Source organism: Pseudorca crassidens, chromosome 12 (genome assembly GCF_039906515.1).
Source record: "Pseudorca crassidens isolate mPseCra1 chromosome 12, mPseCra1.hap1, whole genome shotgun sequence".
NCBI lineage: Eukaryota > Metazoa > Chordata > Mammalia > Artiodactyla > Delphinidae > Pseudorca > Pseudorca crassidens.
This window is the reverse complement of record NC_090307.1, coordinates 27534613-27561919: the sequence shown is the minus strand read 5'-3', so window position 1 is coordinate 27561919 and position 27307 is coordinate 27534613. Positions and strand designations below refer to the sequence as shown.

At 37.5% G+C, this 27307-nt stretch overlaps 1 protein-coding gene across 5 annotated transcripts in view; it reads left to right on the top strand.

The window, feature by feature from the left end:
* The window catches only part of ARK2N (arkadia (RNF111) N-terminal like PKA signaling regulator 2N), a 75810-nt gene that overhangs the window by 15648 nt on the left and 32855 nt on the right, over window positions 1–27307 (top strand). For all 5 annotated transcript variants that reach the window (XM_067699203.1, XM_067699202.1, XM_067699205.1 and 2 more), the window contains one exon: window positions 10933–11717. In XM_067699203.1, the coding sequence (XP_067555304.1) occupies window positions 11003–11717 (715 nt within the window). In that variant the 5' untranslated portion in view covers window positions 10933–11002. The remainder of the gene's footprint in view (window positions 1–10932; window positions 11718–27307) is intronic.

Sequence of the window (27307 nt, the reverse complement as noted above, 5' to 3'; positions counted from 1 at the left end):
GTTTTCTTAGGAATGCCAAGGATATTTTAGTATTATTGGCAGGAGAATCCATCCGTACCTCTCCCAAGCATTAGATCTAAATATTAAATATCTTAGTGCTTCCTCAACATTTCTTTACATGTCTCAAAGGTACTTTAAAAAAAAATTGAAGTATAGTTGATTTACAATGTCTTGTTAGTTTCAGGTGTACAGCACAGTGATTCAGTTATATATATGTGTGTGTGTGTATACATATATATATATATATATATGTATACACACACACACATACACACACACACACATATCTATTCTTTTTCAGATTCTTTTCCCTTATGTGTTATTACAAAATATTGAGTATAGTTCCCTGTGCTCTACAGCAGGTTCTTGTTGGTTATCTACTTTATATATAGTAGTGTGTATATGTTAATCCCATCCTCCTAATTTATCCCTTCCCTCACCTTCCCTGTTGGTAACCATAAGTTTGTTTTCTGTGTCTGTGGCTCTATTTCTGTTTAGTAAATAAGTTTATTTGTATGTTTTTTTTTTCAGATTTCACATATAAGTGATACCGTATGATATTTATCTTTGGTTTACTTCACTTAGTATGATAATCTCTAGGTCCGTCCATGTTGCTGCAAATGGCATTATTTCATTCTTTTTATGGCTGAGTAATATTCCATTGTGTGTGTGTGTGTGCGCGCGCGCGCGTGCGTGTGTACCATGTTTTCTTTATCCATTCATCTGTCGATGGACATTTAGGTTTCTTTCATGTCTTGGCTATTGTAAATAGTGCTGCAGTGAACGTTGGGGTGCATGTATCTTTTCGAATTAGTTTTCTCCAGATATGTGCCCAGGAGTGGGATTACTGGATCATATGGTAACTCTCTTTTTAGTTTTTTAAAGAACCTCCATATCAAAGGAACTTTAAACTCCCTATGCCTGATACTAAAGTCTTTGATATCCCTTTCCCCTCTCCATTCACTACACAGGTCTTTCATGTTCCCTTAGTGATTGGTTCTTCCATCAGTCTAGTTGCAGAATCTAGAAACCAAGAACTTGTCGTTGATACCTGTCTTGATTTATTGATTGTGATTGTATTGGGTCTTCATTGCTGTGAGCAGGCTTTCTCTAGTTGTGGCAAGTGAGGGCTACTCTTTGTTGCGGTGCGCGGGCTTCTCATTGCAGTGGCTTCTCTTGTTGCGGAGCACAGGCTCTAGGCGTGTGGGCTTCAGTAGCTGTGGCGCGCAGGCTCGGTAGTTGTGGCACATGTTCTTAGTTGCTCTGCGGCATGCTCTAGGTGTGTGGGCTTCAGTAGCTGTGGCTCGCAGGCTCTAGAGCACAGGCTCAGTAGTTGTGGTGCACGGGCTTAGTTGCTCCACGGCATGTGGGATCTTCCCAGACCAGGGCTCAAACCCGTGTCCCCTGCATTAGCAGGCGGATTCTTAACCACTGTGCCACCAGGCAAGTCCCGATACCTGCCTTTTTCACCTCCCGTATTTGCTCTATGATCTCTCATATTCACCCATATCTCTCTGTTGCCACTACAGTCAGTCTAGAGTTACTGAAATTTTTAGCCTTGCCTTTGAATTGTTCAGCTGACATTTACTCTTACCTTCCTTTTCCATCCATTCTCCACTGTGCAGCCAGAGTGGTCTTTTTATATTTATTTATTTGTTTATTTATTTGGCTGCATTGGGTCTTTGTTGCTGCTGTGGGCTTTCTCTAATTGTGGCGAGCGGGGGGTACTCTTCTTTGTGGTGTGCGGGCTTCTCATTGTGGTGACTTGTCTTGTTGCGGAGCACCGACTCTAGGTGCGCGGGCTTCAGTAGTTGCAGCACGTGGGCTTCCGTAGTTGTGGTGCACAGGCTTAGTTGCTCCTTGGCATGTGGGATCTTCCTGGACCAGGGATTTGAACCCGTGTCCCCTGCATTGGCAGGCGGATTCTTAACCCAGAATGGTCTTTTTAAAGTACAAATCAGCTTAAATCTATGTCTGCCTTCCCTATTTGAAACAGTGGGTTCCTATTTATTCCTCAGGAAGCCGTCCTAGATCTCCCAGACTATGTTACATTCCTCTTCTTTTTCTCCTTTCATGGTGCCAACATACCTTTTCTCTGCAGGACTTACCGCAGAAATAAATTTAATATTTGCGTGATTATTCACTTGTGTGATTATTTGATTGTCTCTCCCTTAGACTCTAAGTTCCATTAGGAATGTACCATATATTTCCCAGTGCCTGGCATGGTAGCTGACACTAGGTACTCAATAAATATGTGTTGAAAGCCTGAATGAATCCTCATGACTTTGGTTGTAGAGAAGTGACTTGTTTGTTCTGTGATGGACTTGAAGTGAAGAGGAAGAAGAGAGAATAAAAATATTAAAAAACACTATTTCTTGAAATTTGACTTTGTGCTTGTTATGTACTAGGTGCTTTAAGTGTCATTTATTTCATCCTACCAAGAACTGAAGTTTTACAAACAAGGAAAACCAATGTTAGAGAACATCAGTTTGCCAGTGGACACAGCATTTCCCTTTTCTCACCTTACGACTGGTGTTTTTATGAACTTTTATTTTCATATTTGAAAGACATTGGATTACCATATCTCATGGCTGTTACCATATTGTGTTAGTGCTTAGAGTGACATTGATGAAAACTGGCAGCAGTTTTGTTTCTGTAGGATTATTGTCTTTGCCAGAATAGACCTGTCATCTAAATGTAATCAACTTTTAAAGTAACTCAAATGAAACTTTGAAGTTCCTTCTTGGGTTTTAAGTCAAGTACCTTTGACCTTTCTTGTTTCCTTTGATTTTTTTCCCTCATGTCTCTCATTATGGAATATAGGTTAAGATTTTGTAGTAGCCCTGTTACTCTTGTTTTTATTTTTTATATTTTTAATAAATTTATTTATTTATTTTTGGCTGTGTTTCGTCTTCATTGCTGTGCGTGGGCTTTATCTAGTTGCGGTGAGTGGGGGCTACTCTGTTGCAGTGCGCAGGCTTCTCATTGCGGTGGCTTCTCTCATTGCAGAGCATGGGCTCTTAGGCGCGAGGGCTTCAGTAGTTGTGGCTCGTGGGCCCTAGAGCACAGGCTCAGTAGTTGTCGCGTACGGGTTTAGTTGCTCCATGGCATGCGGGATCTTCCCAGACCAGGGCTCGAACCCGTGTCCCCTGCATTGGCAGGCGGATTCTTAACCACTGCACCACCAGGGAAACCCTCTTGTTTATATTTATTGAAATCATTCTTATCTTTCCAACCCAGTTAAATTATTATCCTCTTTGTAGACACTTTTTCTAGTTCTGATCTTATGAATGTCCAGAGTTCTTTATACTTTCCTGTAGTACTTACCTAATTCTGTCCTACTTGTACTCAGCCAGTTCATTTGTGTGAACTACTTACTGTCTTTAATTGCCCTGAAACATTTGAATAGTAGGTTTTCAACAGATCTTTATTTTTTATTACACTTGAGTTGAGTACCGTGACTTTTTCATTTTGTAGTCCCAAAGCTAGCATGTTGCCTGACACAGTAGGTACTTAATACATATTAGCTGAATTAAATAACGTCTGTCCTAGTCTTTTAAAAATGGTTTTAGGGCTTCCCTGGTGGCGCAGTGGTTGGGAGTCTGCCTGCCGGTGCAGGGGACACGGGCTCGTGCCGCGGTCCGGGAAGATCCCACATGCCGCAGAGCGGCTGGGCCCGTGAGCCATGGCCGCTGAGCCTGCGCGTCCGGAGCCTGTGCTCCGCAACGGGAGAGGCCACAACAGTGAGAGGCCCGCGTACTGCAAAAACAAAACAAAACAAAACAAAAACCCCCAAAACTTAGAGGAGAGTGTGACTGCTTTGAATTAAAGAGCAGAGAACCCAGTACCCAAATTTGTTTTTTAGTGGTCTGATGCCTATGTACTAGTTTTGAAAATTTGTGAGTATAGATTTTTTTGGGGGGAAGAGAAGTGACTAAAAAATTTAAACATTGAAATTAAGAGCAGACTCACATGAAGATTGATCTTTATTGTGTTTCTTGTAGACTTTTTATGTTGGGTGGTTTTGGGTCACAGATATAGATAGCTTTTTAGTATCAATTTTAAATAAAATGAATGGCTGCAGTAGACTAAATCTTGGAAAAAAACATGTTATAAATTCTATTTGGAACATAGTGATCTCTCAAGGGAGGTTGGTATAAGCCCTATCACTTGGTACTTGAAGCTAGATTAGATAAAACAGTAGAAGGTCACCTGTTTGGACCAATCCTGCATTGCAAGGGAATAGACAGGATCAGTTGTAAGACTTTTTGTTTTAAACTTAAATTTCTGTGACAGGGAAAATGTTATAGCCTCTACTCAAACGGGCAGAAAAGAATTCTTATTTTGTCAGTAAAACATTGACAAACTTTAAACAACCCTCTTTAAAGTTGCTTTTTTGTCTAAATAGAAAGCTGTTTGTTTTGTGCAAGAGAGCAAAGTGGGAATTCATGAATTATCTAATGCTATGGCTTGTACATGTCAGGAAGCAGTGTAAGTTAACTGGTTCATCTAGCTCATGTTTGAGGCATTACCTGCTTGTGTTTCTTACAATTCTAGGGTGGTGATATGAAATAAAGATGCAGGAGTTCCCCATTTTGTAGACTGTCGAGCAAAATCTTGTCTAGAAGCAGTTTCACTTAGTGGGATGTGCTTGTGTCAATTTGTGGTTTCAACGGAAAAAGTGCCTGTAAGTAAACTTGTAACAGCAAATGACTTGTTTGCATTTGCCGCATCAGGAAGGACAATACAGTGTCAGTTTATTCATTCATTCATTTTTGTGTCATTTCATGCAGTGGTGTTAAAGAATGGTTAACGATGGTCGTTCAAGGGCTTAAAATGAGAAGTGTGAACGGCAAGACTTTCTTATGTTAGGTGCTTAATGATTTTATACATAGCTGTGTCAAAATCCTCAGGAGGGTTCCCTATAGTGGTCTCATCTTAGATAAGATCTCACTTATCATGGCCCTTTCTCACACCTCTAAGCGTACTGGAAGTTGTTAAACATCCAAGAATATACTACAAGAAGGAAGACTTTCTTCTCTGGGTGTGTTTTATGGATGTCTTTGTGGTTTTTCTTCTTCCAAAGATAATTTCTTACTTACCAGTTTATAGACTAAAGCAGCTGGTTCACAGTTGTTTTTTTTTTAATTATAAATTTATTTATTTATTTTAGTTTTGGCTGCGTTGGGTCTTTGCTGCACACGGGCTTTCTTTAATTGCGGCGAGCGGGAGCTACTCTTCATTGCAGTGGCTTCTCTTGTTGCGGAGCACTGGCTCTAGGCGCAATGGCTTCGGTAGTTGTGGCACGTGGGCTCAGTAGCTGTGGCTCACAGGCTCTAGAGCGCAGGCTCAGTAGCTGTGGCGCATGGGCTTAGTTGCTCTGCGGCGTGTGGGATCTTTCCGGACCAGGGCTTGAACCCGTGTACCCTGCCTTGGCAGGAGGATTCTTAACCACTGCGCCACCAGGGAAGCCCCTGGTTCACAATTTTTAAAAAAGACTGTTAAAGTCTCTTCTCTGTTCACTCTGTTTTCTCCCTGGATGAGCTGATATGTTCAGCTATCACCTCTGCTTATGTTGATAATGTCCAAGTTTGTATTTCTGTTTTTTTTTCTTTGAGACCGGTATTCCTATGAGCATCTAATTCAATCAAAGTTGATTACTTCTCTTTTTACTCTTCCTATAGACCACATCTTAGTTGGGGGGTTACCCTGTACCCAGCTGTATATGCCAGTAACCACCCAAGGAGTGGAGTATGTGTCTTATGGGTTGAGTTTGTGAATAATGTTCAAAACTTCTATATTTTTGCTGATTTTCTGTCTAGTTTTATACATTTAGAATGAGGAATTGAAATCTGCAGCTGTTAGTGTTGAATTATCTTCTTTCTATTCTGTCAGTTTTTGCTTCATATATTTTGGACCTTTGTTAAGTGCATATATATTTATAAGTAATGTATACATTTATAATTTTTATATTTTCCTGGTGTCATTTCCTTTGTATCGTTATGAAATGTCCCTCTTTGTCTCTAGCAACATTTCTTAAAGTCAGTTTTGTCTGATGATGTTGTGTTTTAGCTTTCCTATGTTTACTCTTTGCATAGTATAGCTTTTTCCATTCTTTTCTTTCAACCTATTATATCTTTGAATCTAAGATACATCTTTTGCAAACTGCATAGAATTAGATATTTTTTATCCAGTTTGACAATCTCTGCATTTTTTTTTTTTTTTTTTGCGGTACGCGGGCCTCTCACTGTTGTGGCCTCTCACTGTTGTGGCCTCTCCCGTTGCGGAGCACAGGCTCTGGACGCGCAGGCTCAGCGGCCATGGCTCACGGGCCTAGCCGCTCCGCGGCATGTGGGATCTTCCCGGACCGGGGCATGAACCCGTGTCCCCTGCATCGGCAGGCGGACTCTCAACCACTGCGCCACCAGGGAAGCCCTGTAGTGGTCTTTTATTTGTTTCACTGCTATATATGCTCCTTCATTGTAGGAATTTACCACAATTTATTTTACCGTTCTGTTGTTAATAGATGTTTGGTTTTTGTTTTGTCTATCACAAACAGTGCTTTTATGACACATATGTTTCTCTAGACAGTGTTTTTCAAGCTTCAGGTTGCCAACTATTAGTTGTGAAATCATTTTACTGAGTCATGACCAGCACCAAATTTTTTAACTATATAGAATGGAAAAGAAAATATCTGAGTGCTTTACATAAGTTTTTTGTTTCATGAATATCACAAGAAGCTCCAGACTCCTTAGTCACCCCGTTTCCTGCACTCTATTCTCCAGAAAGCACTGCACATTCCCTGTTCTGTTTCTTCCCCTCCGTCTTCAGCTTCCTTCCACTTTGTTTTATCATCAGCAAAGTCACCAATATTCTCAACCTCCTCTCTGAACTTTCCCTTTATCTTCTGATACTAATAACAGTTCGGCTTTCCCCTGAGGGCACTGCTTCACCTTGCAAGGGGTGGCTGTGCTTTGTTTTTGTTTTTTAAAAAATATATTTTATTTATTTATTTTGGCTGTGCCAGGTCTTTGTTGTGGCATGCAGGATCATTAGTTGGCGGCATGTGAGCTGGGCACGTGGACTTCTTAGTTGCGGCATGCATGTGGGGTCTAGTTCCCTGACCAGGGATTGAACCTGGGGCCCCTGCATTTGGAGCGTGGAGTCTTAACCACTGTGCCACCAGGGAAGTCCTGCCACTGACCCCTTTATATTGTGATGATTTTTGTTCCTTGCTTAGTGTCATTTTGTCCATTATTACTTTTGTCTTAATTCTTGGTCATTTCAATATACGCATAGATGCTTCCTCTGACACTGCCCACTCAGTTCCCGTAATGGTTTTGTTCTCTTCTCTACCTCAGCCACGTATTTCCATAGTCATACTCTAACCTATGTTTCTTGAACTGTCTGTTGTAAAGGGCCATTATATTTTTATTTACAATCCATCGTTGGTGGATTTTTTGGGTAAAATACAGTCAAAATCAGATACTAGGAAATCGAAATGCTCTTTGGTTGTCATGACAATATCAAATTGCTGTAAATTTCTAATCAGTTACTCTTAATTTCTACACTTCCCTCATTGCAGACAGTCATTCAAGGACAGCACTTTGAGTGCTATTTTAGATCTTGTTAGTTACCAGTAACTGCAACCCTTCTGTAATCTCAATTTCATTCACAGTGCTCTTGGACTACCACCTTCTATCTTTCCAGTTCAGTGTATACCCTTACTACACTGGGATGTCCATTCTGTTGGTCCTAGCACATTTTCACTACCCCATACCTTCTTAATGTGATCATTTAAATCATATTCTTGTACACACTTGCTTTTTCTTGCTTTGTTCTAGTTGCTTGGTGAAACTACAGTTCAGGTTAAATCTAGTGTCTACCTCCTCTGCACTTGGACTTAACAGCTGAACTTGAAAGGAGGAGTCACATCCATGTATACCAGTTTCACTTTACATTCATGGCTATAGCCCTTAGAGTGGGCCCTTATTATTGTCTGGAAATCATTTACTGTACTTGCCTAGTTTCTTCACTTTCTCACTATTGTTTCACACCTGGTCCTCTGATCAGCCTCACCACCGTCTTACTCATCCTCACTCTTAACTGATGACCTTGCTTTCTACTTTCTTGAGAAACTTGTAGTCAGAAGAAAACTTCCACAGATTCCCATCATGTTTATCTTTGGGCCATGCAAGATTAGACACCTTTTGTTTGAATGATAATTTGAATGACACCTTTTGTTTTGATGATAATTTTTGCGTTAAGGTCTCTTTTGCCTGTTAATCATACAGATAAATCAGCTGGGGGGAGTGGTTATATAATTTTCAGTTATTTTCCTTTAAACCTTTGTATGTCCTTACGTATGGGGGATGGACATTAAACAATGACACAATTACTTAACTACAGTTATGCAAAGTGTCCTGAAGGAAAATAGGTGTGTAATATGTAGATAACAAGGATCTTATTAGTCTGTAAGGTACCCATGCTACCCCCAAGGAAGCAGTGTTTATTCTGATAACCTGCAAAGAGTAGCCAGCAAGAGGTCCGGCACAAAATGAGTGTGAAAGGCCAGAGATCTGAAAAAATTGTTTTTGTGACAGTTTTTGTAGGTAAAGAGAGCTGGGGTGTGAGTGGCCCAAGATGAAACTAGAGATGTGGACAGAGATTTTGAGCAGGGAAGAACAATCACATTTTACCTCAAGTTTCTGTTAATGGTTTCTACATAGTTTAGAAATTGAGTATTGTGAATTCTTTTTCACCCTGTTTAAGTCATTGTATTTAGCAGTTTTATTCTTTGTCAGATTTTCTGTAACGTATGTTAAACCCTTTTCCATTTTTCACAAACTCCCAAACCTGCCTTATTTTTCACCTTGTGTTATGCTTTGCTGACCAAGAAGGAGATCTGATATGATACAAACTCCCTCCAGATTTTCCCAGTAGCCTAATTTACTCTTATACTTACCACTTCCTTATCTCCTCAGAGCAGGCAGTGTACTGCTTCCTTACCATGGTTTAACTTTTCTTCCTGTCCTCAAATTCTTTTGTGTTAGTTTCTTAATTATTACAGGACTAATAAAACAGTGCATTTTCATTGTCCAGAATTGACAGCCAGGTTTTGAAAATTATTGCATATGATTCTTTTTTTCTCTTTTTCCCTGTGTTGGGTCTTCGTTGCTGTGGCAGGCTTTCTCTAGTTGTGGCTAGTGGGGGCTACTCTTCATTGCGGAGCATGGGTTCTAGTCATGCAGGCTTCAGTAGTTGTGGCAAGCGGGCCCTGGAGTGTGTGGGCTTCAGCAGTTGTGGTGCGTGGGCTCAGTAGTTGTGGTGCATGGACTTTGGGGGGGCCCAGGCTTCAGTAGTTGTGCCTCGTGGGCTCTAGAGCTCAGGCTCAGTAGTTGTGGCTCACGGGCTCTAGAGAGCAGGCTCAGTTGTTGTGGCTCATGGGCTTAGTTGCTCCGCGGCCTGTGGGATCTTCCCGGACCAGGGATCGAACCCGTGTCCCCTGCATTGGCAGGCGGATTCTTAACCACTGAGCCACCAGGGAAGCTCCATGAGATTGTTTTTAACTTATAAATGTTTCCAGTGGCCATGAATGTTCTGGTTTTCATGAATGTGTTAAGGAAAATTCATCAGAATGCCTGTTTTATCAGCAGCTGAGAACAGGACCTGAAAAAAACCCCAGATATATAGAACATTTATGTTTATAGTAAGCAAAAAAGTAGGCTTGTCATGTTAGATCAATAAATAGCTCCATTTTTCAGATATCTTCTAGTTGCTGTCTACCATATAGTGAACTATCAAGTAACTTGATGGAATGAAGTGACGGAGATGTCTTATTGTGCCTCACTGACATACCATCTAGCTTAATGTTTGTGTCTGTCTGTGACTTATGGCACATGATCATTGCCTTCTTTAACATCAGTTGTTCAGGGTGAGGTATTTACTTGCTTTGCACATTGTTAGCCTCCTCTTAAAAAACCACTAGTTAATGAAGTTTGCACTGTATAGGTCACAACTCTTGTGGTTAAAGATTATGTCCTGTTTGTCTGTGATTAAGTGGAGTTGTAGCACACACAGTGGTGGAAGGATATTAGGTTCTAAAGTTAGCATAGGAGGTGGAGAATGTGTGTAGGGGGTTTTCTTTTAACCCCCTTAAGTCATTCATAGGATAGAGAGTTTTAGGTTTTTTGGGTTCACAAAGTAGTTAATCTGTATTTAGTGGCTATTGTTTATGAAACAAAACATATGTTTAAACATTAGACTCATCATATTAAGCATGATGAGAGGTTTGTGGGAACTAGGAAGAACTGAGGAAATAGCAGATTCAGGTTTTTCATCTTAATGCCCCTCTAGAGCAACTCCTGTTGAGAGGAATGACAGCTTTGATGCAGGTAATTACTTTTGTTGCCCACTTGCCAAATGCACGTAATTGATGGTTTTTTTTCCCCTTTAACATAAGTGTACATTTGATGTCACTCCACTGTAACTCACTCCCTTGCTTCCTTTCTTTGAGGATTTGAATGTAAAAGTAATCATTCCAGTTCACTTGTTGTAGACCAGTTTTTTTGGAGCATTCCTTTTCATTTAAAGTTTACATACTTGCTAACTATATCAAAGCTTTGAGGATCCTTTTCTTGAACAGTTTAAATAAAGTTTTAAAGTTGAAAATCCTTGTTTGGTTGCTTGCTGGTCTTGCAAGTTCAGTAATAGAAGATTAATATTGTGCCATTTTTAGTAGCTGTGTATGCCAGTATTTTGGTCGTATTAAGTCCTCTGAATTTGACTGTTGTTCAAGCAAATAATAGATACATGTATTTTAAAAGGCCTATATGATGGTAACTTTTGCTGCCCACTTAGAAAGGTAGGAATGTTGTGTTGATTAAATAATCTGCCATTTCCGTTTATTGATTTTTGTGTGTTTTTGTACAGGTTGCTTTCCCGTTGCATCTTTGACATAGTTTCCTAGACTCTGCTCCATGATTTAACTTGAAAGTCTGAAATGAAGATGGAGGAGGCAGTGGGAAAAGTTGAAGAACTCATTGAGTCTGAAGTCCCACCAAAAACATCTGAACAAGAGACAGCTAAGGAGGAAGATGGATCTGTAGAACTGGAATCTCAAGTTCCGAAAGATGGTGTGGTGGATTCTACAGTTCTTTCTTCAATGCCCTGCTTGTTGATGGAACTGAGAAGGGACTCTTCTGAGTCTCAGTTGGCATCCACGGAGAGTGACAAGCCGACAACTGGTCGAGTTTATGAGAGTGACTCCTCTAACCACTGCATGCTTTCCCCTTCCTCTAGTGGTCACCTGGCCGATTCAGATACACTGTCTTCTGCAGAGGAGAATGAACCCTCCCAGGCAGAAACAGCGGTAGAAGGAGACCCTTCCGGAGTGTCTGGTGCCACAGTTGGGCGCAAGTCTCGCCGGTCCCGATCTGAAAGTGAAACATCCACCATGGCTGCCAAGAAGAACCGGCAATCCAGTGATAAACAGAATGGCCGAGTCGCCAAGGTTAAAGGTCATCGGAGCCAAAAGCACAAGGAGAGAATCAGGCTACTGAGGCAGAAACGGGAGGCTGCTGCACGAAAGAAATATAACTTGTTGCAGGACAGTAGTACCAGTGATAGTGACCTGACTTGTGACTCAAGCACGAGCTCATCAGATGATGATGAAGAAGTTTCAGGGAGCAGCAAGACAATCACTGCAGAGATACCAGGTAGAGGATGTTTTTTAAACTGACTGTAGAGCACCTGATGGCATTTCTCAGCTCTCAGGCTCAGTTAGATGAGTGACACTTGAAAAAATCCAGGAGACCTGCAGCTCTGTGTAAATTTGAAGACTGCAGTGTATTAACAAGACATGGCCAATTAAAAAACCTGTTCTGAGGTTTCCAGTGCACTTTAGCACAACAGCCAAAAAAAATACTTAATGATAGGGACAGGATTATTTTTAAGTAATGGAATTTCTCACAAGTCTCTTTCTCTGTAACACATTACCTGAATTCCCATCATTGCCTTTCTAGCACTACTTAGATTTAATACTCACTGTTCAGCATTATTACTAAGTACGTTTTCCTCAGGAATAGGCACCTTGCTTTATTGTATAGCCACTGCACTCGAGCTTATGGTGTCTGAAATAACATGTTCTACCTTTCGTTAAAGGTTTCTAATAACTATTCCTCCTAAAACAGTAGTTTTATGTGTCCCCCCCCATTCAGTGCATGTTTAACTAGTTGTCACTTGCATTGAAAGGAATGTTTTTTGCAAAATTTCCCCCTTAACGCCCCCAAGTTTAAAAAGTACAGAAAAATCTGCTGTTCCAGCTCTTATTGGTATAAGAGTCTGTAATTTATTACATGTTTGACACATCTGCTTTCTCCATATTACTACGTCTGATACTGTGTATGTACTACGAAGGCAGTCTTGAGATTTCATAGTGGAAGAAAGGTGAGGTCTGAATGGTTCTTGGGTGAATTCTCATTGAAGAGACTCTTTCGATTAGGAACATTCTGTAAAGTACATGGCATTTAATAGATAATGACAGCATTATTTATTGCTACGTTAAAGGGGGAAGTTTTGGTTTTCAAAGTTTTATGGGTGACTTTTTTCCTCCTAGTTTTCTGAAATGTTTCTGTTTCTATACGTCAGCATATTGCTGCTATACAAAGAATATTTCAAGATAAATCATATTGGTTAATTAAACCTATAGCTAACCAAACTTACAGAATCTCAGTAATAAGAATGATTTTATAGGTGTTCAACTTAAAATAAAAGCATCATCCATATAGTATATTAAATATGAGTTTTTAACCATCGTTGGAAATGCTTACTGTTTTAATATCTATTGAATTCCTTTGGTAGTTCCTTATGTTAAAATTACTGGGGGAGGGGATTTAATTGAAGCTCATCAGATGACTGCATGAGAGAAGCAAACTTTGGGGTTGTTCTAAGGCAGGTTCTAGGTGTATTTCAGATTTACATTTAATATTTTAAAGAAAGCTATATTAACACCTATACAATTGTTTATGCATTCTTATGTCCTGTTCTAAGCTATTAATCAGGATCATGATGGATCTCTTGATATAGTGCTTACTTAATTCCACTCACTAAATAGATTTTTATGTAACTGCCCAATACTTTGTCTTTTTATGGAAAGGGAGAAGGTGGGTGAACAAAGAGCTCTTTGAAGATAGACCCCATTGAAGAGGTGGCATGAAAAATATCTTCGTGGGCATTCTCCCTATTTGGCTTAAATAGGTTAGGTGTGCTTTGTTCATATTTTCGAAACCTCTTTGCTAATTGACTACCTTGACCAGTGTCTAAAACTTCTAAAACATCAGTCTTCTGTTTCTTGTCTATTCTGAATTGTATACTAACCAAAACACCGAATTATCTGAATCTGTAATTTAGTTTCTGTTGTGCACACCACTTAATAAGTTGGTGGATTTTGAAAACATGAAGAGTTTTCTAAGGTAATCATGGAGAATCAAATGGGAGGTAAGCTGTAGGGCCACTGTATATGACTGCCTAGGCTCTGCACCACAGAGTTACAGAAGGTGCTGTACACATAAGGAGCTGTGAATGGTCTTTCCTGGAATTATGCAAAGCAAAGGTAGAACATCCTAAGTTGAAATATTAGGAAGTTCATTTCAATTATCCACATTGTTACCCCTGAAAAATTTTGACATTTTTCATTGCTGATGTCATAATTATGTATACCTCAGTTTCTTGAATCAGATTATAACTTTGGGGCAGGGGGGATACACTCTACCTTATAGCAAGGCAGTTGTTGAAAAGTTGTATAGATTGTGAAGATAGGATAAATTGTGAACTGACTTATAAGATGAGTGCAACACCATGGACATTCAGGTGAACTTAAACTGGATGTACCTAACAGCAAATCTCTTGGAATTTGAAATTTGAATCCAGCTGTTTATACAGAATGGAAACGAAGAGGAAAAGTTAAAAACTGAGATTCTTGCTATATGCTTTCATCAAGGTACAACTAATTTAGTAATTCAGAATTGCTGTATCTATAAACTTTTTTTGGCAGCAGCTTAAACATTGAAGGAATTATGCTAAATATTCACTTATGCCAAACAGTTGAACAATTAATGCATTTTCTTTTAAAGAGTGGAAATAATTAATGCTGCAGACTTATATAGTGCATGGTGATGATTAATAATTGAGTTTGATATTTGGACAGTAGATGTTTATGAAGTGGTTTTGTTGTTGTTGCTTTAGTTAACAGTTAACTGACAGGCAGCTTAGTATCCACACTAGATCATTCTTTCCTTGAAGTTTTTGAAACTATATTGCTCTTCTAAGAATCTGGAGGTATCATATCAAGATAATTCTGGCACTTCTTTCATTTGGGGGACTTAGAGATGAGCAAAAATAGAGTATTTTGTAGTGCATATTAATGTGAAAATACTATGTGGTAGTCTTGAGTATTCAAGGCTTTTGTTGAGTGTCTCATTTATAGGTGATATTTTTGTATTATTAATCTTTATACTTTATTATTAGAGCATTATTTCTTCGGGGGTTGGGGGGGTCAGTTTTTCTGTAAAATCACTTTGAGACTAGAGCTGTAAAGTCTGCTCTTGCAGGGATTTTTTTTTTTTTTTTGGCCATGACACACGGCTTGTGGGATCTTGGTTCCCCGACCAGGGATTGAACCTGGGCCCTCAGCAGTGAAAACTCAGAGCCTTAACAATTGGACTGCCAGGGAGTTCCCTGCAGGGAGTTTTGATTTTAGTGAATGTGAATAAGTCTGTGACATCAGACTTCAATTCAAAAATTCTCTGAACAGACCAGCTTACATGCATCATTGTAGGTGGGCAGCAGGGAAGAGTTTTTCCAGTGACCGTTGTTTTTCATAAATATTTAGTATAGAATAAACCTCAGGGTAGCTTCATCTTGTCTTGGCTATAATGACCTGCTTTTGTGTGGTTTAATAGTCCACCATGCAAGTGCCCACTCAGACTGAGGTTCCAAAAATAGTATCCACCTTGGTAGGTAAGGGTCAGTTGTCTTGGCTGTTTTGCATTTTAGAAAATCTAATCGGTCTTTGTTGGAGAATGTCAGGGAGGCTGTTGAGGACACCTGTTTAAGATCATCTGAATCCTCAATCCATGTGGCCAGGCGCAGCTCAGTCCTACTGAAGCTAGGATCTCAGCACTCACTACTCACCCCACACAATTATACAGTGAAATTCCTCATGATAAGCTATCATTTTACCTTACAGTTTTTCTGAGGTAGAGGCTTATTACGCTTGATCAATTAACTCTTACTTGGAAATGAAAAAAATTTCTTTAGTAAATTCTTTGTAGGAAATTTTGAAAATAGAAAAATGTGATGTATAAGATTAAAATCCTGCTTTTGTTAACATTTAAGTATATTGCCTTCCATAATATGTAACAAAATTTATCATACTATGTATACTTCTTTCTTTCCCTCTAACATTGCATTTTGAGCCTTTAACCAGAACACAGAAGTCTCCCTAAAACCATGTATGGATTTTGAATAATTTAGCTAACTATAAAATAACTTCCCTACTCCTGGCCCTTTGGGCTGTTTTTAGTTTTTGCTATTATGAGGAAGGGTATGAACACTTGAAGGCTCTTGACACATACTGCCAAACTACTTTTTAATACTTTATTAAGTTTATTCCATCCAGGAGCTTGAGTATTTGTTGCATTATATTCTTTCTATTGAGTGTTTATAAAAACGTTGCTGGTTTGATGGATGAACTGTATCTTTAATTTGCATTTCTTTGATTACTAATGAAGTTGAAAAATCATATTGGCCATTTGTATTCTTTTGGTAAACAGTCTATTCATGTTCTTTGCACATTTTCCTCTTGCTACACTTTTTTTTTTTAAATTGATTTGTGAGGATTCTTAACCTACTGGGGATTGAATTACTTGAAAAATATTATTATTAATTTAAGCAGTAGCAACTCATGGTAGAAGATAAGACCCCCAAACCCATGTTAGGAATTCCATGACCTTTTTCCTATATTGAATATGAAGTGACTAAAAGCCCCATGTCCCCAATTTAAGCCTCTGTAATCTGATTGTATTTTGGTAGCTATTTAGGAGACTCACTAAATACATTGATAACAAGACACCGAGACTGAGTAATCAGTTGAAGACTGCCTGAAAAGTGATTAGTAAATGCAAACAAAACAGGTAATATCTGTGCAGTTTTCAGTCTGGCTATATGTTAGAATCACTTGTTGGGGGTTGGGAGCATTTAAAACTTATGATGCCCAGACCCCACTGCAGACCAATTAAATCAGAATCTCTGGATCTGACCCAGGCATCAGCATTTTTCTCCCAGCTTTTTTGAGATACAGTTGATATATAACATTGTGTAAGTTTAAGTAAGGTATACAACGTGCTGATTTGATAAATGTATATACTGCGAAATGATTAGCACAGTAGGGTTAGTTAACACGCCTCTCACTTCACATAGTTATAATTTGTGTGTTGGGAAGTTTTAAGATCTGCTCTCTTAGCAGCTCTCAAATATACAATACAGTATTGTTAACTATAGCCACCATGCTGTATTACATCCTCAGAACTTACTCATCTTATAACTGGAAGTTTGTCCTATTTGATCACCTTCACTCATCCTTGCTGCACCCCGTACTCTCCACCAAACTACTCTGTTTTTTTGAATTTGTTTTTTTTAAGATTCCACATGCAAGTGAGATCATGCAGTATTTGTCTTTCTCGGACTTATTTCACTTATCATAAAGGCACCAGCATTTTTAAGCTCCCAGGTGATGACAGTGGGCAGCCAGGCTGAGAACTGCTCAGTTAAGCAAAGTGATATGTTAAGTCTCCCATAGCTAAAAATCATTGTAAAACTGGTAGTCTGCTTCTGTTAAGTTCTGAACAGTGTCATCTAGTTTTTAAATATGTTATTAGTGATTAATAAACATAAGCACCTTTAAATTTTACTCCATTTAAGTGATTATTTTAAAAGCATGCATTGTTTAAATGTGGTTTTCTCTATGCTACAGTGTCTACATAATGTTACCTTAAATTTAGAAGCTTTGAAATCTTACTGGTGGGTATCCTTTGGCAATCTCTAATGTTAAAGCACCAAGGTATTATTTTCAGCCTGCTTTTCCTAGCTTATTTCCTAAAGTGAGTGCCTTTAAAAACTTAGTGTATGCAAAAGCATAAGCTTTGCTTTTGATGTCTTTCTCAAAGTAGGATATATTTTAGTGTTAATAAAAGGACATATGTGTGTTTAAGGTGAGAATATGGTCCCTGGTTGTTGTTTGTTTTTTTTAATGTATTTTTTAGAGCAGTTGTAGGTTCACAGCAAAATTAAGCAGAAGGTACAGAGATTTCCCACTTATTCCTGTCCTCACATGCGTACAGCCTCTTTCACTATCAACACCCCCACAGAATGGTACATTTCTTATAATTGATGAACGTAGATTGACATATTATCACTCAGAGTCCACAGTTTACATTAGGGTTCACACTTGGTGTTGTGCATTCTGTGGGTTTTGTTTGACACGTATCGTTGGGTCCTCTTTTTAAGACTTCAGAATGTCTTGTTTTCAGTATTTATTGCTGGTAGTCATCTTTATGAGGCTGCAACTTATCTCACTGTCCTTAGCATAAGTATTCTCACACCAGTTTTTTGAATTCAGCTTTTAAATACTCATTTTCCAGTGTTTGTTGAAAAATAAGCAGCGCCAGAATCTGAAACATCAAAGTAGCCATATCATTTCCTGTCCTGTACACTTCAGTTTACCCAGCACTTATAATGGGGATAAACTGTTTAAACAAAGTTTAGTATTCTTTAAATTCCATTTAGACTTTCCGTAAGCTAAATATATTACACTTCGGGGAAAGGTATGCCCTTCTTGAGGAAGTTTACTTATAAATAAGGTGTTTTTTAAAAAAAAATTATTTATTTTTGACTGCGTTGGGTCTTCGTTGCCGCGGGCAGGCTCTCTAGTTGCGGCTAGCGGGGAGGCTACTCTTTGTTGCGGTGCGCGAGCTTCTCACTGCGGTGGCTTCTCTTGTTGCGGAGCATGGGCTCTAGGCACGTCACGTGGGCTTCAGTAGTTGTGGCTCATGGGCTCTAGAGTGCGGGCTCAGTACTTGTGGCGCATGGGCTTAGTTGCTCCGTGACATGTGGGATCTTCCCGGACCAGGGCTTGAACCCATGTCCCCTGCATTGGCAGGCGGATTCGTAACCACTGTGCCACCAAGGAAGCCCTTTTTTTTTTTAATGTGAAGAAAGGGGATGGAATGCAGTAATCAGGGGAGGAGGTTTTTGTTTGCTAGGTAGAATTGGGCTAAAAATTTGTCCCATAGCCTTTTAGGCATTGAAAAGAGGTGGCATGACATAAGCAGTTCTCATTTTCTAGGAGAAACACTTCTTTTCTTGATACTGAGACCTGGGAAATTTTTCTTTTGTCTATTCATAAAAAATCACTATGAGATAAAGTAAACCATATTTTCAGAAATACCCTGAGATAAATGCAACAGAGCATTTCATAGGGTAGTTCTTTATAGGACTTCTTGGTATAGGTAGATGGTATAAGGCCAAGATTGATTGATTCCATCAGTCATTCATTCAGCAAATATTTGGGCACCTACTATGCTGCATTGGGAATGCAATAGTGAATGAAAAGTCCTTGCCCTCATGAAACTTAAATCTTTTCTGAGGAGACAGATAATAAATGAATTCATCATATGCTATCAGGTAGGGATATACACTATGATAATAAAGCAGGATATAAGAGATGAGATAAAGATGGACTAAGGATGGGGTAGAAAAGCTATTTTTTTTTTTTTTTTTTCTGTACATAGGCCTCTCACTGCTGTGGCCTCTCCCGTTGCGGAGCACAGGCTCCGGACGCGCAGGCTCAGCGGCCGTGGCTCACGGGGCCCAGCCGCTCTGCGGCATGTGGGATCAGCCCGGACCGGGGCACGAACCCATGTCCCCTGCATTGGCAGGAGGACTCTCAACCACTGCGCCACCAGAGAAGCCCAAAAAAGCTATTTTAGATATTGTAGTCAAGAGTGGTCTGAGGAGGTAACATTTTTAATAGCTCCCTGAAGAAATGAAGAGTTCAGTATAATTAGTTTTATTAGAAACCCAAAGTATATGGGACCCAAACCAAAGCTGATCTGGCCTAGTTCAAGGATAAAAACACTGTATGTAGAGGAGCATATCCTAAAACTAGAATCCTGTGAAACCACTGTTCTACTTGCTATTAATAGCTGTACACTATTCACACGTTTGGAAAGTGCTGGATCATGTGGAAGCAGATTTCTTTACTGCAGGACAACTCGGAGCCGTTAATGTGCTCTCCAAAGTGGGGAGGATATGATTTGTAGCATATCCCAAACTTAACCACAAACCTTTTTTTTTTTGAGGCATACCTTTTAGCATCTTGCACAGACCAGGGTTTATAAAAAACTGACCCAGAGGTATACATGGATTATGCATATCCTCTGTGGGGTTTTTTGTTTTTTTTTTTTTAATTTGGCTAAGTCACGTCTTAGTTGCGGCACGTGGGATCTTCGTTGTGGCATGTGGGAGTTTTCCTTATGGCACTCAGGCTCTAGAGTGCACAACCTCAGTAGTTGCAGCATGTGGGCTCTCTACTTGTGGCACGTGGGCTCTAGAGCGCGTAGGCTTAGTTGCCCTGCGGCATGTGGGATCTTAGTTCCCCAACCAGGGATCGAACCCATGTCCCTGCATTGGAAGGCAGATTCTTAACCACTGGACCACCAGGGAAGTCCCCTCTATGTGGTTTTTCCATAAGGAAAAAAAAAATTTTAACTTAAAACAAGAGCATTTGATAAAAATCAATTAGCTGACAATTATTGTATACTGATTTATTATGGGTCAGCTGTCAAAACAACTTTTAGAATTTTAAAGTCATAGTGGGAGAATATTCAGGGATGCAGTGGTTTTCAATCAAGGCTGTACATTAGAATCACCTGGAGAGCTTAAAACAAAAAGAACCTGTAATGTCTGGGAGCCACCTAGGTTTTGGTATTTGTTAAACCATTCCAGGTCTTTATGTTCAGCAAAGGTTGAAAAACACTGTTACAGATTAATAGTTAGTTGTATAGTAACAAAATACACAATCCTCTACAGATTCAGTGAAGCTATGAAAAATGGTAGTATCATGTTGTGTTTCTCAGAATTACCAACTTTTGTTTGGTTAATTAATTAAAGTGCCCCTTATGAGTGCTATACCTATATGGCTGTTCTTAGTAATGCTTATGCCATTTTCCTGAATAAGCTTGTCTTAATAAAAATACAGTTTTCTGATTTAACCATGTTTTATCAAATGGCCTCAATGTCTTTAAAGCTGACTTCAGTTGTGCTGGGGGATCTGAAGGAGCGCCCAGGGAAATTCCAGGATTACTTGACAGGGGTGCTGTGTGTGATAGGTGCTGCATAGGCAGTGTCCTAGAAGAGGCCATGAGCTGTTTTTCCAAGATGCAGAGACAGAAAGAGGAGAAGTTCCTGGTGTGGATGGAAAAGCTAACTCTACTTGACACTGGTGAAGAGAACAAGCAGCTACTGGAACCCAGGGAACTTAAAATGCAACTAGTTGGCCAAAGAATTTCCCCTGTCACCCAGTCAGGTGCTTACATGCAGATGCCTGATTCCCAAGAACTGCCACAGCAGCCCTTTGTGACTTGTCACAATGTTGACAGTACATTAGAGTTCTCAAAGACATTACAGTTTTCCAATTAACTTTGCTGAAAATGGGAATATTACAGAACAACCTTTATCTGCTTTTTGAATTGTGTAAGAAAGAATATGCTTTTGCCCATTGTAAGTTTCTTTTGATGATGTTTAAAAAATGATAATAGTAAACAGTTTCTTTTTAAAAAATTAGATATTCAGAACAGAGTTTGATAAATTCTAGCTTGAGTTTTGTTACATGTGGTTGGAACGTAGAACCATATTTATACGATGGTAGGGGTGATCCTCATCTTTATGCTTTTTTCATGCAAAAATATAAATAAAATATAAAATAGGGAATCTTAGTGAATCCAAGGTGGGTAAGTAGTTAATTCCCTGAGAGTCTCTTAGCATTATTCTCTACAAACACTGTTGACTCCCTTCTGATTCCAATAGGAGGAATGATGTAATTAATTCCGCTCTGGAGGTCATGAGTGAATATATTGCATGAACACTTTTCTATCATTCTTTCGTATGTCATTTAATGAACTAATTTGTTGCTAGTCTTTAATGAATTATATTAAATCGCCTTTGTATGCAGGAAGAATGAATTATTTTCAAGCAAATTAATGCTCTGTACCTACTATGCAAGATACTGTAGGGAAAGCGGATTAGAAAGGAGTTTGATTTCATGCATGAGAAAAATAGTAGTTTTCATTGTTACATAGATAAATTTTTATTTTGAGCTTTAACTTAAAGCTCAGTGCCTGAGCCAATAACCTGGCAGACATCATCCAGAGGAATTGTTTGGTGCTCTGATGTAAAGGGTACCTCTAGAGGATACAGATGAAATGGTCACTCTATTAAGGGTGTGTATTGAATGGGTTTTTAAATTACTAGTGACTAAGTGTATTGGCTAATGTACTACCAATTTAATTTTGTTTTCAATCCCTGGACTGAAAATAAATGGCATGTTAAAGAGCCCATGGAGTGTGTCAAAGGGGAGAAAATAGCACAGCATTGAAAGGTTTTGCAACATGATAGATTTTTAATGTGTGGCCTAGGACTGGGAGATACTGGTATTTTATCTTTTCTGGGTTGGTAGGAATATTGTGAGAAAAAGCTAAATTAGGAAGAAAATTTTCAGTAGGACTATATAACTTTGCTAACATTACCTGTTTTTTTAAAATTGTACTTTTCTACTGGGTTTACTTACAATAAAAATTTAGTAGTCTTTCCCTTCAAATTTATAACCTAATAACTTCTCAATATGAATAAGGTTAATTATTTTAATATTTAATGTAGTTGCAACTTTGGAAAAGATCTAATTCTGTGTTTTGCAAGAGGAAAGATAGGTGGCATATTTGGAGTTTCATGTATAGTTAACACAAGAACAACAGGATTTTGAACTGCATAGGTCCACTTATATGCAGATTTTTTTCACTAAATATGTGCTGTAGTTCTATACGATCTGAGCTTGATTGAATTCGTGGATGCAGAACCAGAGACTGTAACATTTTATGTGGATTTTCTTCAACTGTGCAGCGCGGGTGGGAGCCTCAACCCTTGTGTTGTTCAAGGGTCGACTGTATAAACAATAAAGACCTCTGTTTTATTTTAGTAATTTACCAGTAACCACTCAGAAAAATTGTCACCACTTTTTCTATTTAGTTCTATATTCAGACATTTATACCTTGTAAATTAACTGTAATAGACTGAGTCAATTTATTTTGCTCTTCTAGTTTTGAAGTGAAAAATGACTATTGTGGTTTTTTTCTTTTTAGAACTTGATATATGAGAATTGGGAGTTTCTCTGAAATGATAGTGCAACACTTGTAAACTACTTCAGCCAATTTTTTTTTAAATTAAGTTTTATGTCAACAGGAAGAGCAGATTGGTTTTGGGTGACTGACAGGTTTTTAACTAATCTGTAATCTTTACTTGTAGTTGCAATGTTTTCAGGGAAGTTTGTTCTGTCTTCAAATTCTCCCTGGCATCACAGATTTTACTAGACATGGATTCTTAGATATAAGAAAATGTTAATTTAATTTCAGCATGTTAACATGACTGCTTTTCTATGCATGTATAAACTGCTTCAGGCACTTAACAGATTTCTTTTTTGTTTCATGATTTAATATTTCATATATTAAGCATATAGTGGAATGCCTTTTAATTTTAAAATAGAAAATAATTAATGAATCCTTTAAGAATAACATATAGACATATTCCTAGTATTGACTGGGATATATTCTAATTCTTGTTGTTACTAGATAACAGAGTAGGAGATCTACAGATTTTTTTTTGCCTTTTAGAGAAAAATGTCAATTTAATGGAATTATCAGACATAGGTTTTAATAATTGATATTCAAGGTAAAAATAATATTTTGAATATTTGAGAAGGTGTTAATAATTTTGGGAAGCCTTTTCTACATAATTTTGGATAAAGATGTGGACAGAGGTTTTGATAGAAAGAAAAGGAACACCAGAATATATTGATTTAATTCATAGAATATATGCCAAAATATTAAAATTTATTCCGAAGTAAAAATTGACATTTTGTGGTTTTGAGAGTTTAACCTTAAGAATAATTTTATAGCAGAAACATATATACAGATTTCCCCCTGATTTTCAGTTTCTCACAGTGCCTTGAAAATGTGTTGCTGTCTTAAAGAGTATTGTTTTGAAAAACAGTAGTTTTTTTTAATATGAGTTGTGCTTTAAAGTGATTATACCTTTTCCAGGTTGCACAATTTAAAAATTCTTCTTTCAGAAAAATTTGTTTTTGTATTATGGACAAAGAAGTATTAAGTATTTGAAGTAGTTTTAAAAAAACTTGACTGCTGTTGTGGATTGTTGAATTCTCTTTCACTGAGGCAAAGTCTATATTCCTAAGATTATAGTACTTATATGTACTAATACAAAGAAGTGGGAATTATTTTTGGATTATGTGGTGGCATTTTTATGTAGGTATTGTTTTAGAAGTGCCTAGTGGTCTTCCCTTAACTTCCCTTTAATTCCCTTAATTTTCCTAGAATTTTAAGAAGGTTAAGAAATATATCCTGTTTGGACTTTTTGTAGTGTATAAAGGGCTAATGCTGGACAGAAACTTCTTTCAAGTTATAGCATTAATCTAGACATGGTCCAAATGCTTTTTATTTAAGAATATAATCCCGTATCTGGATTATGTCATCTCTAATGGGTACTTATGGAATTTAGTTGCTGGTATTTAAAAGGGGGGGCAGTGAAGATAAATGTTTTCTAATAATCTGTCTATAGACTGTTTTCTACCTAGTTTATACTAGTTCAGTGTTCTAGGACATTAGATTTCTAATCATTTTAAGAGAATTTAATCAGCAGGTTAGAATTATCAGGTTATGCGAGCCACTCATTAGATGATAACTTTTAATTATATTGATGTGTACTTTGTGTGCTTATTAAAACTTGAGTGTAATAAGAGCTCAAATAAAATTTTAATTTAGAACACAGTTCAGTAAAATTAAAATCTTAAAACAATATTTTGCATGAAGTGTGTTTTTTTTTTTTAATTTAGAATAAAGGTTCTGTCATTTTGGGGCTCCAAGAGAAAGCCTGTTTTTTGTTACCAAGTCAAAGGAATAAGCCTAGTCTCAAGGGGGTATGTTTGTGCACGTGCTCGTGTATGTGTACCCACCTTCAGAATTTTGAAATAATTAATTCTGTATTTTTATTAATGTTATAGTTGGCAGGTTGCTGGAGACATAACTATGCAATAGTCTACAGGGATTTTAATGGATTCAGGTCATTAATGTATCCATTTATTGCTTCCTAAATGTGTGTTGAAAAAAAGTTGCCCACATACTAGTTAGGGTGATTAGTTAAAGGGAAAAATTTATTTCTTAGATTATCAAGTAAAGGTTTGGACCACTTGTTTGTTTCATTAGCCGACTGAGTAAAAGAATATACATGAACTAGTTTATTTTGCATCATTGCTTTTGTCATTCCTTAGTGTTAGGTATATTTAACAGCAGAGACTCTAGTCTCTGGGTCAAGGTATAGCTCAGTTTAATTAGATTTATTACTTAAAATTTGTATGCAAGTCAGAATATTAGAAATGAAGTCATTTTAAATGTATTAAATCTGCTGTTAATGAAAGAAATGCTATAGTGATTTCTTTTGTTGAGCAAAACAAAACACCCAGATTGATATTACTGATAATTTTCATTTTTAATATACAGCTAAATTTGCCTGATGGTACAGTTATATGAAAATTATAGGAAAGATGGTGAATAGACTTCATGCTATGTATCATCATTTGTTTAGAGTAACATATTATAGGCAAGTTATTTTACAGAAGGTGACTTTTAAAAATAATTACCTGTTATATTTTGTTTAACTTGTATTGATTTCCTCTCTTCTGTTGGTATTATTTAAATGGTACAGTGAGGGCACAATGAAAAAGATTTTGTGGAGTTCCACATGTCAGAAAATACAGTATCAAAACAATTTCAGCAAATTTATTAAACTGAAAATTTATTAATTTATTATTAAATTTGTTCTAATAAAAATTGTTCTCAAAGAATAATTCTCAAAATCTTCTCTAAAAATGGTGTATGTGCCCTTAATCACTGTACAGATAAGAAACTTGTCTTTTTAATTTGTCTAGAACAGTTGTATGAGTACATTAATTGTAATCAACGTGAATAACTTCCGAGTTCTATACTTTTCATTTTTTTCTTGATTTCTGTTTTTAATTTCTCTGACGTTTAGGAAAGTTAGTGGGGATTGAAACCAAACTGTTAGTTTACTAGTAATGAGTAGATCTTTTCATAGTATCTTAAATTACTACATCTTAAAATAGAAGACATCCTAAGAAATGAAGGAATAGTAATCCACGAGGAAATGTATTCTTTGGTAATGAAGGTATTCATATTATAACTTTAAGATTTGGGAAGAATGTTATCAAATTACTGTGATTTTAATTTTTATTGCATTTTCTTTATATCTTTTACCTAACTCTGCATTTGAAGTGTATCAACTAACCTAGATAAATAAAAATTTTAAAAAAGAAATGTTTCTTGTTACTCTCTTTAGGATCATATTGCATTAGTTATAGTGATTCCCTACCAGTTAATTCACATTAGGTGTTCCTGAGTCAGGAAACCTGCTTTTCCATAATGGAATTAGGTATCACTAATAATAGATTTTACATGATGTTTTTCGGATAATTTTCAGGTTTTTTTGTAGTTGGTATATCAAAAAAGAAAATAACAAAATACCAGTGTTAACATAAAAGGTGGAGATTCTTCTCTTTTATATGTCCTTCTAAGTTATCCTATTAAAAATTTAGGAATATTTAGAAAATATCAAAATTTAGACTACATTGAGGAATAATCAAAAAGCCGGAATGGATGTGTCTTTTGCAGGGTACATAGACATGAGGATGTAGCTAAAGTCATATCTGATTTTCATCTTCTTCCTTCGTGTATGTAGTGCAGATATTTTAGTTTTGTTCTCTATAGATCTGAATCCTCAAAGCAGTAGGTTGTGGATTTGTCCCTGAGATACAAAGATAAATTGAAAGACGGTGACCTCTTCAAGTGCCCTGTTTTCTGTATTTAATCTTGAATATTTCCTTTTACTTCCTCTTTGATACTTTCAAAGTTAACTCTTCATCAGTATCGTAGGTAACTTTTCTGGGTGGGCAAAATGACCTGTTTTTTTGTCAGTATGATGTAAGAACAGATGTAATCCTTAAAACTTTATTCCTCCCTTGGAAACTATAACATCTAAATTTTTCATAATTGAGATGAGTATAATGCGAAAAGTACAAAATAGTTATTGACTCAATTTTATTTTTAAAATGTTTTTTTAACTCTTAAAACATAAAATTTCAGTGCATATTGCTGCATTTCATTTTCATTTAGCACTATCTTCTTATTTTTCTTTTTTCTAAAAGAGCTTTATGCTACTGTTATAAAGAAAAGATACACAGTTTTGGTACTTAAAGTTGTTTTTCTAGAGATGGCCCTTTTCTATATAGATTTTTTGTCTTTTCTGGTTGATGTAGTTATCTTTTCCAAGAGATGCTTTGAAAATGACTGTTTTCTTTTTATTCTAATTGTTCTCGCTCCATGTGTGTATATATACTGATAGTAATAAAATACAGCATATGTATTCTCAAGTATTTTTTCTCATTTGCAAAATAATCAGTTTTCATCTTGGTAAATATTTAGATGTGTAATGAAAAAGCTGTTTTCTTATTGGATAGGTTCTACCAAAATGCAAATTCCCTTCTGCAACTCTTGAGGTTTTCCCTTTTTCTCAGTCCCTCAGGCCCACACCTTATTCCCCCTACACTTCTTTTCCTTACTTAGTCACCACACACATGCTCCTCCTTCTTAGACTCCTCGCCTAGGTAATTTCTAAGAACTCTTCTTTTAGATGTAACTTTTTGAATCTCACTATCTGGATTGAGGCTGAGTGTGATTTCCACCCCCTCCCACTCTCTCTAGATGTTGTAGATAATGGCACTGGGTTTATTAGGCCCTTTAATGACTGGGGCAACAGAACCTCTGTGGGGTCCTTTGCAGCAAGGTGGATTTTTTTTCTCTCCTAGTGAGGGGTTTGGGGAGATTGGCTG